Source organism: Microdochium trichocladiopsis (assembly GCF_020744255.1).
Source record: "Microdochium trichocladiopsis strain MPI-CAGE-CH-0230 chromosome Unknown B0I36scaffold_12, whole genome shotgun sequence".
Taxonomy (NCBI): domain Eukaryota; kingdom Fungi; phylum Ascomycota; class Sordariomycetes; order Xylariales; family Microdochiaceae; genus Microdochium; species Microdochium trichocladiopsis.
The window spans coordinates 209,818-224,890 of NW_025763555.1; the positions used below are offsets into that span (position 1 = coordinate 209,818).

The window sequence follows — 15,073 nt, forward strand, 5'->3', positions numbered from 1 at the left end:
CATCATCCATCGCATCGAATCCGCGGCCGCTTCCTGGTCCTTATGCTTCTTCGCCATCGTGACTACAGGTTGGATCTTCCCGTCCTTGGCACCGCCGGGATCTAAGCGACGTGCTCTCGAGGTAACAGCGGCCCGCTTGTCGACGCCAGGAGGCCACTGGGACGGCCGTCCAGGGCTGCTGTTTCATCGTCAATGCGCACGGCAGTGGGACTCGGTTTAACTAGCGGTAGATCCTACTCCGCACCATCCTTGCCAGTGGACGACTTGCAGGATGCCCGAGTTTGAGATGGGCACGATCGGATGGCGCGGAATGCCTTTTTGACACTCGCCCATCCTCATGTCGCGAACAGCATGCAACGCCATGTACTACCGGGCTTAAGACTGCCGCGAGGAGCAGCTGGATTTGGATTATGCTGCTACTTGAACTGTTCATCAATGCGTCAAGAAAAACCCCGACTCCAAGGCTGATCAAGCCGCAATGGCGATAGCTCCAATACTTGATGCACGTTGCTTGCAAATTTGGGCCATGCTGATCGCCCCCATCATGATTAGTATAGGCAGGTAATACCAAACAATAGAGAATGGAAGCCTGCCGGATAATCCAACCCGAGCTATTTACCGCTCGTGAGTGTTCGAGACTCTGCCGCAACGCCACCAGGCAGGTCCTGACTGGTGTGCGCTCATGACCAAAGCCCAAGCGAGTCCCGTCAATCACCACCAGCCCGCACCTGGCCCAAAGAGGAACAAGGGCGCACCGCTTCGGCGCGCCCGAAGGGTCAGGGGTACTTTGCGGCTGCGGGTGGCGTCTCCGCGACTGAAGAACTGGCATCTCCCAACCCACCGTCCTGGTTTCTCTAGTGCTAGTCAGAACCTTGCCGGGCCAGGCACCACCGGCTCCGAGCAGAAGCACCACCGGTGCCTGATCCGTGGTGGTGGTGGTGGTGGTGGTCGCCGTCTCACGGGTCTTCTCCCCTTGAGGCTCTCCGCATCGCGGCCCGTGCGAGGCGGCACGATTGTTCAGGCCGCGCAATTTACACCCGGGCGCTTTGGCTGGACACGCGAATCAGATTTCAGGCCGCGTCGCCAGGGGGGCATGCTGGGACAGATGCTTGGCGGGCTTCGTGGTGGCTCGTTTGGATCCCCGCAACCAGGGTCCGAATTAGGATAATGCATCCAGGGTTTTGTCATGTCACAGTTCTTAAACCGTGATGCGACGGGCCAGGGACCCCTGAGCACTGGTGGACTTGATGCCGGACGGTAGGGACCAGGGTGAGTTATACCCGCGCTGATGGTGTGTCAATCATCGTGACCCAGTCAGGGGTCAGGTAGGAGCCGGCCGGAAATGGACCTTCTAGATGACAGAGAGTCTCTCTTTCGCCGCGAGAGGGAATAATTTGCCGGTTGAATGAAGCGCAGCGCAGGTCCCCGTGTAATATCCATTTCCAGCCTGCGCGTTCGTGATGGATGTCGCCTAGATGAGCTATTTCATAGTCACCGCCTTGACAGAAACGTTTGCCACGTGCTGAAGCTTTTCGACCTGCCAGACTTAGCACCGCCTCGGGGTGACTATCTTCCAGTCCAAGTCTGAGGGAATAGCAGAGCAGATTACACTGGTATTGGGCAACGCTTGGCTACTTCGTGATGGCCATACCGTCCTTGGGTACCGAATCGAGCAGCGACTCCTGCGACAGTGAGAGCCGACAGATCTTGTACGTCCCGCCCGGCCGGGCAGAGCTGAAGTAGACTCCTCCTGGCTTGTCGTCTTGATGACCATTGTCGTCGCGCATCTCAGCCGGGCGGTGTCGGCGATCAAAGAGGACGACGCCCCCCCAAAGATCCTGTCCTCGGCCCAGTATCCCACCATATCGGCGACGCCAGCCGGGTACTGCTCATGCGCGAACAACGTCGGCCACAGTTCCTGCGGTGGGTAACCTCGGGTTCCTGATAGGCCGCCTCCAGGTCGTGATCTGCTCGACGGCGAGGATCTCTCCGTCACCGGCTTCTTTGACAAGACTGTCATCATGCTGCCGCAGGTCCTTCTGGACGAGACGCACCGCCGTCTGATGCACCGCCTCGACAACCAGCTCGAGCACCGCTAGGTCGCAGCCCTTCTCCCTCGGGCTGCAAGCCCTTCAGAAACTACAAAGTATAACATCCCCATTCCGGCATCAGCAGACTGCGACGCCGCGGTGAAGGGCCATTTTTTTTTTTCGCCATGCGCGGGCTGTGTCGAGAGAGTGATGAATTCGATTTCGACGAGATTTCGTATCTCTGGCATATCTGTACACGGTCGGTGGCGTCGACCCAATACACACAATAGGAAACTCGCTTCATTGCTTGACATCAGGACGTAGGTGTCATTTATATTATGTTTCCGTGTATTCCCACAAGAACTCATCAAGCACGCTTCTGATGATGACACTCCGTGACCCAGTGACGGGCGTTCGCTCCATGGTCTATATTGTTTCTGGCTTACACATCTACTTGGCCCTCAACCCGCCTGACGACAATATTGTCGCCCCTCCCGCTCCCACCCAACACCATTCGTTTGCCTGCAAACCCGCGCGCACTTCTCTAGATACAATACCCCCCAGCTCGACGCTCAGGTACGTCTTGCCAAAGCACTTGAGCGCGTGGCCGCCGCAGCCGCGCGCGCGCGCGCGCACGCGGTGCCCATCGACGTGGCCCCCTTCAGCCTCATGAACTCGACATGGGGTGTATCGTGCGCGAGCGCGTCGAGCACGGGCGTCGACTTTGCTGTCCTTTCCCCTTCCTCCCCTTGAACGCGTACCCCTGCTCCGGACGGCGTACGCCTCCGCCAGGTTGCCCACCCCCCTGCGGCACGCCCGTGTCGAGAATCAGATTACAACCTCGTGCGTCTCGACGGAGGTCATGTTGTGCCCGCGCGGGTGGGATCCGGTTTTCAGGAGGTGCAGCATCGCAGCGTGGTAGGATTCCGGGTGCTTGGTGAGAGAGAACGGCGAGTCGGAATGTAGAAAAGGTAAGCCCGGATGGGCGAAGTTTGTCGACGCGCTTTCTGAGGCGACGATGCCGCGGTCGCGTAGCTTGTGAAGGGCTGCGAGGACGTTCGGAGAGGGAGCCGGTGTTGGCTGCCGTGATGTTTGCTGTTTGTGGAGAGGCAGAGAGGCTGATGATGATGCTGGTTTTGTGGCGTTGGTGGCGGGTTTTCTCCTTGTCTGTCTGTGCTCGAAGCATGCCGCCGGCTTGCTGCCATGCTACTGGCCTTGCTCTGGCGCTCGGTGGGTGTTTTTTTTTTGTGACCGCTAGCGAAGACGATGGTGGTGATGGCGAACCTGATGCCGGACCCCTGGCGAGACTAAATTGGGACGATGCCAAGGAGGATGAGCAGCTCGATGGTGCTCTTTTTCCTTTGACGGGGTGCTAAAGGAAAACATCTCCAGCAGACTTACAGATCTTAAAGATCCATTGAACTTTGGGTTTCCACTGAGCAATGCTCAGTGTCTGCTCTTGTCAAATTCATCATCTTATTGCGCCGGTGAGAATCCAAAGTACGTCCTTGTTTGTTACCAAGCTAGCTACTTGGGCTCGTTCCTCATCTCTATATTCGTCTGGATCGCGATCTTGTAGAATCGCCCGTCATCGTGGTGGCTGCCATGTTCTGACGGAGCCGACTCTGTCCTGTAAGCCGGCTGTGGTTTCGACGGCTGCAGCTCAGTCGCGTCATCGTTTGAGTTGATGCGCTTGTGCCGGCCGCCGCCGCCGCCGCCGCCAAACGCGCCCTCGCTGGGCCCGCTGCCTTTGGCGAACTTTGGTTTCCATATGTTGTGGCGCCCAGATCGATTGGCAGACCGGTTGCGAGATGGATTGGCTTGGGACCCTGTGTTGCCAGTGTGTCCCCAGCTCTTTCCTGACGCGTTGTAATGAGTCGTCGTGCTTGTTGTGCCAAAGATCTTGGGCCAGGCTCGGACGAGAATCAGGCGCACTGCAAGGACAACCGTCATGTTAGATGTGTCGAGAGCTAGTCACTGACAGTTCCACACCAGGGGTTTGCACGTACTTGTGGGCATGCAGGCACACATGACCCCTGTGGCTACCTCGACGGTGGACCAGAGAGTAATTTGGGTGTAGTCGAAGGTTACGTTGGAGCTGCTGCTGAACTTTATGATAGATGCAAGGCGAATGATGGAGACGATGGTGACGAATGTGCCAACGATAAACACTAGCTGAAGTTAGCAGAGCTCAGAGCATGGACAATAGATGGACTTACTGGCTCCGATGCCGATCTTCTTCTTCCAGTGTATGTTGAGTGACCTGACTTGCCAAAGAGGCAAAGCGAGCATCCAAAGATCAAGGACGATATTAACTGCCGCGTGTGACCATGCAATGGCGGGAGCGCTCGAACAGCGTCCGCTCTGTTGCGTATCGTTCCACCTCGTCCAATTGTAGCTGATGGGTAAGCACTGCAAGGCAGCCGCGAGGTCGAACGCCAGACCGTACATTATGATGAAACCGATGGTGAGCCAAGCGAGGCGACGGAAGTGAATGTCGGGAAAGATTCGGAGATAGAAGAACATGATCGACAGCTTTAGTATCGCAAACTTGGTAAGGTAGACGAGGGTGATGAAATAAAACGTGAAGCCGAAGCTGGTGATTTGATGAGGCGTCAACGTCCATATGTCGCGGCCAATGCCGAACTCGGCCAACCTGTAGTTGAGAACAGTGCAGGGGATGCAGCCCAATGCAACGGCTATTATCGTCCAGTCATCAGGCCCGAGGCCGAGATCCGTGACGAACTGCCTATATATGGCGCGGATGGTGACCAGGACGATGGCGAATACGGTGAGGACAGTCGATGTCACGGTATACATGGTCGCGATGTTCTGCACGGAGAAACCACATGCTGTGCTTGACGAGTTCTTGACCACTATCAGGCAAGGGACGTTAGTCTGACCATGTGTCCAGGGGAGGGGTCCTCTTAGGTTACTGTACCGAGGACGTCCTCGATGCGACAGCTTGATGTGACACAAGCCTCTACTGCGGCAGTGAACCGTTGATCCGTGCAGAAGCAGGTGACATTGGTCCCGCAAGTCGATGCGAGAGCACTCTTGAGGTAGCACGGAACTGCACAGGACGGCGTGCCTGGTGGCAGCTGGGCGAGAGCGATGTCCAGCATCGCACAGAGCAAGACGAGGATCCCGGGAAGACGCATCGTGGGTGCTGTTGAACCCGGACTGGTGAGTTGGAACTGAGAACTGCCGCCTTCAACTTCGAGCAAGAGGAACCAGGGCTGCTGGACGCGAGCCCAGCGGGGACTGTGGACTCTTTACATGTCGAAACACAGCAGTGTGACCCTCCGGGACAGGTCGACAAGGGACTACCGTAGAAGGATGGCCAGGTCGGTCCTGAGACGCACAGCCGGGGCCTTCCCTTGAATAGCTAAGCTCTAGACATTAGCGCCGCCCTAACCCGGCGGCCACGAGGGGTGGCACAGCAGACCCGAAGCTTTCCCTCGTGGCCTCCCCTGCAGGCTGACTGTGGCCCCTGGTTGCGAGGAACGTGGCGTCGAGGTTAGCACTAAGCAGGAACATGCTTTCCCCACGGTGCCTGTGCGAGAGTCATGATCTGCAGCGGGCAGTACTCCGTAGGGCGTTCCACGGTCGGGGAGGTGTTGGTATTTCTGGGTCGATCGAGCCGTCGACCTGTTTCTGAGCATCACTTGTTGGTGATGATCTGCCTGCTTGTGCTGAGGAGCAAAAACTCCTCCGAGCCAGGCGGCGAGCCGAGGGTCTCCTTCCCCATGCGGGCGGGCGGTAATCCGGCCCAACCACCCCACCGACGCGAACGCGTCGCGCCACCTGCAAACCCTCCCTTCTTCAAAACCACCATTTCGAGCGCATTTTGAGGTTATCATGGATGATTTTGTTGCTGGAGTGTGCGCCGATAGGCTGCCGAAGCAGGATTTCACTCCTAAGAAGAAAGCAGCTATCTGCGCCGCCCATTTCGCAGGTGTAACGCACCGCCGCATTGCCGAGCTTACGCGGGCCTCCAAGTCAACAATCACCCGCATTATCTCGGACTGGAAAAACAACGGCAACCTAGCCAAATCGCCTCGGAATGGTCGCAATGGATTCACAAATGCCCAGAGAAGGCGCGTACTAACTATCGTCAAACGCAAGCGAAAAGCGACGTGGCCAGAGATCATACAAGCCATGCCCTTCCAGATCTCCAAGACATCTATAAAGCGTATCATTCACGAAGCTAAGCTACGTAAGTGGAAAGCTCAGAAGAGGATTCCGCTATCTAAAGAAGCACGAAGAGCTAGGCTTGCATTTGCAAGAGAGTGGCTACCAAAAGTCGACGAATTGCAGGAGGTACGTGTAAGTGAAGTTGGTGGGATTATGCTGACTTGATCTAGGTGATTTTCACGGATGAGTCGTCCTGCCAGAACTCCACGAACGCACCTGCGCAATGGGTATTCCGCTTCCCAAGCGAGAAATGGGACGACCAGTTCGTCAACCTTAAATCGCACGTTAAGGCGAACCTATCCATTATGGTTTGGGGTGCCATTTACCTGAAGAACGGCGTGGGGTGCCGGTCAGAGTTGGTGATAATGCAGCGCGAACCGCAGCCAGATCCTAACAAGCGAAAGAAGGGCTATACGGCCTGGAGTTATCAGAAGGCATTGCGCGATGGCTTCATCCCAATATACGACGATTGGCAGGTATTTCAGCAGGATAATGCAGCAATTCATTGCGCAGAGAGTACTATGGATTGGCTCGCCGTCAGGGGCATTGCGGTACTACCAGACTGGCCAGCACACTCGCCAGATCTCAACCCAATTGAGCACATTTGGGCCTCAATGAAGCGCCAGCTAGTAAAACTGTTTCCAAACATTATGGCCCTCAAAAGAAACGACGGTGATACCTCCCAATTTGAGGAGTGTTTGAAGTCGGCGTGGGCAGCAGTGCCGGAACGGCTGATCACAAAGGTCCTCACTACAATGGACCGTCGCCTTCGCGCAGTGGCCCGTGCGCGCGGAGGATACACCAAATATTGAAGCCGCCATCGCCAGCTTCAAAATGCAATAATTACTACTCGATTCTGACCTCGTTTGACGGTTCTGTGGCCTTTTGTCGTGTGCAAGTACTGTGCAGCCAATTTTGGTGGGGGGGCTTGGGCCGGATTAATTTGGACCTGATCAGTAGGTTCCGGGGCTCCTTCCAAGCTCGGACTGTTGTCCGTCCACCGTGCGACATCGTGGCTGGGCAGCCGTCAATGTTCGGACGGTCTGGGACGGTCTGGGTCGGTCTTCGGCTTCGCTTGTCGACAAGCTCCTCCCCGCCGGACACTACCAGACACTACCAGAGAGACGGCTCAGTCATGCACACGGCAGTTGCCAGGTCCATTACCGCTCGGTTGGGGGATCTGCGGGCTAGCTCCGAGGCTGGTCCCGACAGTCTGTCCAATGGCACGATTCTCCAAGCGCTGACTCGTGTCGTGTAACTCTGTGTGATGAATGCAAGCCACGCTTTACCCTCCAGGGTCTGGCTCACTTCACCATTTGCGCCACACGGCGACCATGGACAGTCCGCCGGTTTAGCGCACACCCGCTCGGGTGCTACCGAACATCCGACTCCGAGGGCATCGAGGCGGCGAGCAAAATAAACCGGACATCTTACCACTGTTGCTCCACCAACAATGTCCAGTTTATTTTGCTCATCACTTGGGCATGTCGTCGGCAATTCACTGGATGGCCCAGGGTAATGCCGAGTCCATCGACGCGCTATCTGCGAGGAGCCCCATGCACCATTGAGCAAGCCCCAGGGGACTCTGCGGCAACTTCTCCGGTCGGTCGCCCAAAGGCCTGGGCCTGGGCCCGATCGAGCTACTTGCATGACTCTGTCGCCACAAGAACACGATGGAAGACAGGCAAATCGGAGAATTGGACGTGTCCCAATCGTCGCGACATGTCACTTTTTTCCCCCATATATCGGCACCAGTTCCACTGCAACCTACATATATCGTGGCATCCTTGGCGTCGCCTTCCGCCGCGGCACAGGCTGAATCTCGATAGAGGGGTTGGCAGGACCTGCTCAAGCTCGAGAGATCGGTCAGCACAACAACACAATCTGCGGCACAGGCGTCGCTATTGTGTGGGTGGTCGTCCAATAAGGGAAACCAGAACGTGCAGGGCATACCCTCCCATGGCAGTAGTGGGTAAGGTACCATCAGGGGACGCCGGCCGGTTGCAACCCGCACGAAACATGCTTGAGAAGCCCGCTTGTCTCCTTGTGGTGCTTGCAATACCATCACAATCTCCACCTACATTGCAATTTTACACGTGGTACAGCACGAACTGCGGAGGTGACGCGCGGACTGTGCCAGGGCCGGTGAAACCATCTCAAGCCTGGTTGTACTGCTACGCCAGTATTCAGCGGTGCGGGCTTCGTCAGGGCCAGCTTCATCACCAGATCCCAATGGCCAGCTGGAAACTCGGGGTTGTCCCCGTGGCGTGTGGGTTATGTGATCCTTGTGGAACAAGGGGGGTCCTGTCCGTGGCGAGCCTTAATGTCTCGATATCCTGCGGCGCCTTGCTCACCCTTCGGGACCCTTCGGGGACCTGTCGACCCGAACCCTGACGACCGCGCCGAGGCGGCGGCCATGAAAACCGGGACAGCGGCCACACTCGACAATCGCAAGTTATCCCGGTTTTTTTTGGCCACCGCTCTCGCGCACCCGGTCCCCTTGCGAGATTTCGACTCTCCGAGCTCTGCACCGTCGCGAAGGGCTTCCCTTCTGCGCGACAATGGAGTGATGGCGTGCCTGTACCTCCACCCACCCTCGCCACCCTGCAGGGTTGTCCTTGTGGGTTGTCGCAGGACCCCCTGTAACGATCAAACAGCCATACGGAGTATGCATTATCTGATCTTTTGTTAAGCATGGAGACAAAGACAATGCCAAGACACAGGTTCGTGGTCGTCATTCGGGCGCCCACGCTGTTCGCGCTCCGCAGGGCCCGGCAGTTAACCCCGGGAGGCACACGCATATGCTCCTGTGCAGTACGCAGGGGGGGGCTACCAGGCTCCGACACATTTCCCAAGTCCTGGATTTCGAGCTCCCGTCTCTCCTGCTCGTCGTGCTTGCCCGAAGAAAGTCAACGGCGAGTCCTTTGTGCACCGTCTTTTCTGCTGAACTACAATGATTATGGGCGGCTGTTTTTCCTTTGTTTTATTGCTCATTGCACCACCACTTTTTCTCCCTTCATTCGCTCAATCTTTTGCAACAAGACTAGCACCTGAGGTTCAAGTGCATACGGTTGCAAGCGAGAGGACCCTGTAGTAAAAAGAAACCTTGGATACCAATCTACGCAAACGATGGAACGGGGGGACTGCACGTTGTAGTGGTTTCTCAACCCGCGGAGCAAAGTGCGCAATCTCCCGCGCTCCGCGCGCACGGTCACTGCCGTTCGTCTCGCTAACGCTCGACTCTCCCCCCTACCTCATCTCAACATAATTATTTCTCTCACTATAACGCTACGCGACGGTTACACCACCCTGATTAACCTAACTTTGCCTGCGGCGGCCCATGACGCTACGCGACGGTTATACAACCCTGATTAACGAATCTTTGTCTCCGACTGCCAAACACCACCCTCCGCTTATACGCGCTTATACGGTTGCCCTATAGCGGCAAACCACGCTCCGCCCGGACATGCCTAAATAACCCTACATAATAAATCATCCAACCCCTAAATCTAAATGTCCCCCCTTCTAACCTCAAACATATAACCCTAACCTTAACTATAATTCCTCTCCCCTTTCTAACCCCAAACATATAACCCTAACCCTGACCTTCCTCCTAAATACCTGTCTCTCTGCCTTATTCCATACCTTCCTGTCCCTCTATCTTACTCCCCTCTTCTTCTGGCCCTTTCTTCTACTCTGCTCGATTCGCCCTGCCGGCGGCCTATGACGCTACGCGACGGGTTCCTACCTTGTTAAACATCCCCTCCTACGGTAACAAACGACCACCTTTCCCCTGTACGGGCTACTGCCGCGTCCCCTCCCTACACTCATATATCCCGTCTCCCGTCTCCCGTCTCTTATCTTCCTTAATTCTTTATAATTATAACGGCTTCGCCGGCCCTTGCTCGGGCATATTGCGCTTCGCGCCCCGGGTTCGGGGCTACCCTGTCACACATATAATACGGCTCCGCCGGCCCTGCCTCGGGCATATTGCGCTTCGCGCCCCGGGTTACCGAGTCTATTTCTCCTTAAACCTACTCCGTTATACTTGTGCTTCGCCTACTTATTTCGCCTGGATATAGATAGCGGTTCTACCACCCTAATTAATAGCTGATTCCGCTACCGCATGGTTCTGAACCCTCCGCTTACACCGGTTCCACTACTTAACCTTAACTGTTCTGCTACCGCATGGTTCTGGTCCATGGCCACACGGGTTCCACCACCCTGATTATCTAACTATGCTTTATCTCTAGCCTTAATTATATAACCCTAACCCTGACCGCATACGAGTTACTACGGGGTTCCCTCCCTATGGCTAGTTTCTTCCTACTAGAAAGTAACTACTGCCTGATTATCGGTAGTCGCTTTCTAATTGTACTTTTATATCTATTGTCGGTAGTCACTTTCTAAGCGAATATCTATCTACATTTCTTAACTTTTATTCATAATTGTTTTCGAAAGTAAATCTCCTTTCCTAGTTTCATAATGGGTTTCAATATTATTACTTCAATTTAACGTAATCCACAAGTGACCCGCCAATACAAGTGACCCGCCAATTTTCCTGTCCTCTCGTACAAGCTATCTTCTTTCCTCTTCTTCTCCACCAATAATTATGCCACAGCAATCAAACGAAGCCGACATTATTCTGGCGCTAAATGCGCTTCGATCAGACCCAAAATTAAACGTACTCAAGGCTGCACAGATCTATAATGTACCTCGTACGACGCTCCGGGACCGACACCGTGGCGCACAGCGAAAACAAGACGTACGACCACCCTGCCAGAAATTAACTTCGTACGAAGAGGATAGTATCGTACGATACGTAATCGACCTAGATTCGCGTTCGTTTCCACCGCGACTTAGTGGTGTTCGAGAAATGGCGGATCGACTCCTTGCCGTACGCGACGCGCCACGCGTCGGAACGAACTGGGCCTCGAACTTCGTACGACGACGACCTGAGCTCCGTACGCGTTTTAATCGAAGAATCGACTACCAGAGGGTCCTCTGCGAAGATCCAGACGTGTATCGCGCGTGGTTTGAGCTCGTACGAAATATAATCGCGAAATACGGGATCCACGATAACGATATCTATAACTTTGACGAAACGGGCTTCGCGATGGGCAAGATCTCTACCGAAACTGTCGTTACGACCTCCGATCGACGCGGGAGGCCAAGAGCCGTACAACAAGGCAATCAGGAATGGGTTACAGTAATCCAGGGTATCGCGTCGTACGGCTATTCAATCCCGCCGTACATTATCTTCGCCGGGAAGGTCCACCTCGACTCCTGGACCGCGAATAGCGCTCTACCGGCCGACTGGGTAATCGCGCTTTCAGAAAACGGTTAGACGACGAACGAGAGAGGCCTAGAATGGGTAAAACACTTCGATTTCCATACAAAGAGTCGTACGAAGGGTACCCACCGCCTCCTTATCCTCGACGGCCACGAGAGCCACCATTCCGTCGATTTCGAGCTCTACTGCAAGGAACAGAATATTGTTACCCTCTATATGCCTGCTCATTCGTCGCATAAGCTCCAGCCTCTCGATGTTAGGTGTTTTGGACCTCTGAAACGGGCGTACAGTAAAGAAATTGAAGGTCTAATGCGGGCGCACGTAACCCACGTTTCAAAGGAGGACTTCCTCCCAGCCTTTTATAAGGCGTACGACGCTGCAATGACCAAATCAAACATCCAGGCAGGCTTCAGAGCGACAGGCCTAGTACCGTACGACCCGAATTATGTGATTTCGCAGCTAGATATGAAGTTTCATACGCCGACACCGCCAGGTTCCTCTGCTGGACTACCACCCCTATGGGTTTCAAAGACGCCGAACAACCCAATTGAGACCGAATCGCAGACGAAGTATATTGAAAATCGCATCGTACAACACCAGAATAGCTCACCGTCGTCCATTGTTGAGAGCGTACGGCAGCTGAGAAAAGGAGTTATGATGATGTTACACGAGCAGGACCTTATGCGCCAAGAGCTCGCCGAACTTCGAGATGCAAACGACCGCCTCAGCCGCCGTCGTCGTACGAAAAGAAAGCAGCTACAGAAAGGAGGGTCCCTCACGATTGATCAGGCAAAGGATTTAAAGGCTCAAATCGATGCGACGCAGCAGTTGATAGCGGAAACGAGTTAGAATAGTGGTCGTACGAGGAGGCCCGAAACGCGCGCGCGACGATGTGGCGTCTGCGGCGAGCCCGGGCATAATGCTCGTACGTGTCAGAAAGTTGTATCTACCTCTGAAGAAGAGGATTCCTCATAGTTTCAATTAATTTAAGGCGTCATGGTTGAATTATCTTACACATTGTCGTACGAGTGCCTTTAAAGTTGGCGGGTCACTTGTATTGGCGGGTCACTTGTGGATTACGTTATGCGATAACGACAATAGGCCTCTTCCCTATCTTCGTCATCGAATCGTCGCATGGGCATATATTAATCACCAAGCATCAGCGTGCTGCGATTCCACTCTTCGCGTGAGTACGAGGGCCATTTCCCATTATATATGGTGAGCCGCCGCGTGTATTATGTCGGTTTGGAGTCGAGGAACTTCAAGAAGCTCTTGAGACAGCGCAGTCTGCCAAGAATGCAGAACTGGCGCGCTAGTATATGAAAAAAAAAATGATAAGCATGAAATCCACATGTCAAGCGAAATGTGCGCAGATCCCTTGTGGGCAATAGCTCTGCGACCATGCAACGAATCTCTGACGGCATCCGATCCATGTGCACTGAGTACAATGTGCTCAAGGTGTGTGACAGGAAAGTAGCGAACAATGCTGAATAGAAAGGTCTATTTATAGTGTCCCCGGTGGTCCGACATGTCTGATGAGTGTGGTGTTTGGGGATTGCAGAAACAATGTAGAGAGTGCTCACCGAGTCCAGCCACTTGCACCCCGCTCCTGCCGTTTGACCCCAGATCAACGCGCACGGATTTTGCCGTGGCTGCATTTTCAAGCAGGCAGTTCCTGTGCTTCCACCCCTCGCGCTGTCGTCATAAGCACGTCACGGCACCTTGGCTGGCCTGGGCTGGGGTTTGTTTCCCTGCCCGTCCCGTCCTGTGTGGTGCTCTTCTGCTGTGCTCTGCTCTGCTGCATGCACGCAAGCACGCACGCACGCACGACCGACCCGTGGCCCTCCGCCGCCTCTTCTGCCTCTTCTCCTCGCCTCGCCCACTCTGCTGAAACCCGTCGCCCTCTCTGTCGACCACAGCACCATCCGTCGCTCCCTGCACAAAACCACATCGTCAACCTCGCCGTCGACTCCATCGCTGTCTGTGTCGACGCCTGGAGCGTCCGTCACCCTCAAGAGGCTTCGGTCCGTTCGAAACATCCCCGGCCGGAAGCCGCCCGACTGCCGCTCATCCGCATCACGCCAATGTCGAACCACTCCTGCATCTGAACATCGAACCACCCTCCAAGATGACAGCCCAGCAGGATCCCACTGCTCTCTTCGGCCTCGGAGACCGCGACGGCGTTTACTACGATGGCCTCACCTCCGCCGACGAGACGCCCGTCTCCATCGCCCAGGAACAGCACCTTTTCACCAACCATCACTCGTGGACCTTCCCCGACACCTTTAGTACCCCTGACCTCTACCAGAACCAGTGGGATCTCGCCCAATCCCAAAACCAGCAACAGCGGCAACAGCATCAACAACAACAACAACCACAACAACGGCCGCAGCAGCAGCAAACATACGACGCGCGAGGGTCTATGCAGCCGCCGCAGTTGCAGCAGCGGCAGGCAGGCAATAGCACTCCGCCGTATGCAATCAGCGCCGTCGCCAACCACTCTGTTCCGACTACGGTTGCGCCTGCATCCACCCATCTGCCATCGGCGACTGTCGCGCCTTCCAATATCAGCCTCGTGACCAGCGTAGCGGCTCAAGGCACCAGCAGCAACAACAACACCAACACCATGCTTACCCATGCTCAACGTCAGAAGCTGCAGAATATTGCCATGCCATCGCATGCCCCCTACCACTCGCCGCCAAAGAGCGAGCCCAGTCCCGATTCCGCTGGTGGTATGGCCAAGTCGCTTTCGGCTTCGCTTTCCCCAGACGGCCACAGCGGCAAAGGTGCGAATCGCAAGCGCAAGTGTTCTACCGACGACGAGGACGAAGACGAAGAAGACGAGTTTGGCAACCACCAGCCGGTCAAGAAGACGGCGCACAACATGATTGAGAAACGGTACCGGACAAACCTGAACGACAAGATTGCAGCTCTGCGAGACAGCGTCCCCAGTCTGCGAATCATGTCGAAGAGTGCCAGAGGCGAGGACACCACGGAAGACCGGGAGGAATTGCAAGCCTTGACACCAGCGCACAAGCTCAACAAGGCAACTGTAAGTGAAGTCAAGGTCAGAGGCGCTGCACTCTTCTCACTGACGATGCCTGGCAATAGGTTTTGAGCAAGGCAACCGAGTACATTCGCCACCTGGAGAAGCGCAATGCCAGGCTTCTGGAAGAAAATATGGCCATGCAGCAACGCATAACGTAGATCCCGGTCAAGCGGGCCACCCGGTCGAGCGGGCCACCCTTAAGGTATTCGGACGACAATGTATAGAAAAAATCAACCAGAACGCCTTAAATCAATTCAAACTAGATGAAATCCTCTTCTTCAGAGGTAGACTCAACTTTCTGACACGTACGCGCATTATGGCCGCGCTCGCCGCAAACGCCACAGCGTCGCGCGCGCGTCTCTGTCCTCCTCGCGCGACCACTATTTTGACTTGTTTCTGCCCGTAACTGCTCCGTCACGTCGATCTGAGACTTCAAATCCTTTGCCTGGCTAATCGTTAGTGACCCTCCTTTCTGTAGCTGCTTTCTTTTAGTACGTCGACGGC

General features: G+C 55.1%; 3 protein-coding genes across 3 annotated transcripts; 1 reads left to right on the plus strand and 2 right to left on the minus strand.

Moving 5' to 3' along the window:
- Positions 1-2,575: 2,575 nt before the first annotated feature.
- On the minus strand, positions 2,576-3,386 carry B0I36DRAFT_41990 (uncharacterized protein). The gene has a single exon (XM_046162140.1). The coding sequence runs from the start codon at positions 3,214-3,216 to the stop codon at positions 2,698-2,700; it is 519 nt and encodes a 172-aa protein (XP_046005690.1). The 5' UTR covers positions 3,217-3,386; the 3' UTR covers positions 2,576-2,697.
- Positions 3,387-5,155, minus strand: B0I36DRAFT_395840 (uncharacterized protein; the record flags this gene model as incomplete). Its single annotated transcript, XM_046161532.1, is given in 4 exon segments — positions 3,387-3,964; positions 4,040-4,201; positions 4,250-4,954; positions 4,972-5,155. The coding sequence occupies 4 exon segments, from the start codon at positions 5,153-5,155 to the stop codon at positions 3,558-3,560; spliced, it is 1,458 nt and encodes a 485-aa protein (XP_046005691.1). The 3' UTR covers positions 3,387-3,557.
- An 8,493-nt stretch (positions 5,156-13,648) lies between these two features.
- On the plus strand, positions 13,649-14,638 carry B0I36DRAFT_354938 (uncharacterized protein; the record flags this gene model as incomplete). The annotated part of the gene is made up of 1 exon (XM_046157371.1): positions 13,649-14,638. The coding sequence occupies one exon, from the start codon at positions 13,649-13,651 to the stop codon at positions 14,636-14,638; it is 990 nt and encodes a 329-aa protein (XP_046005692.1).
- Positions 14,639-15,073: the final 435 nt, after the last annotated feature.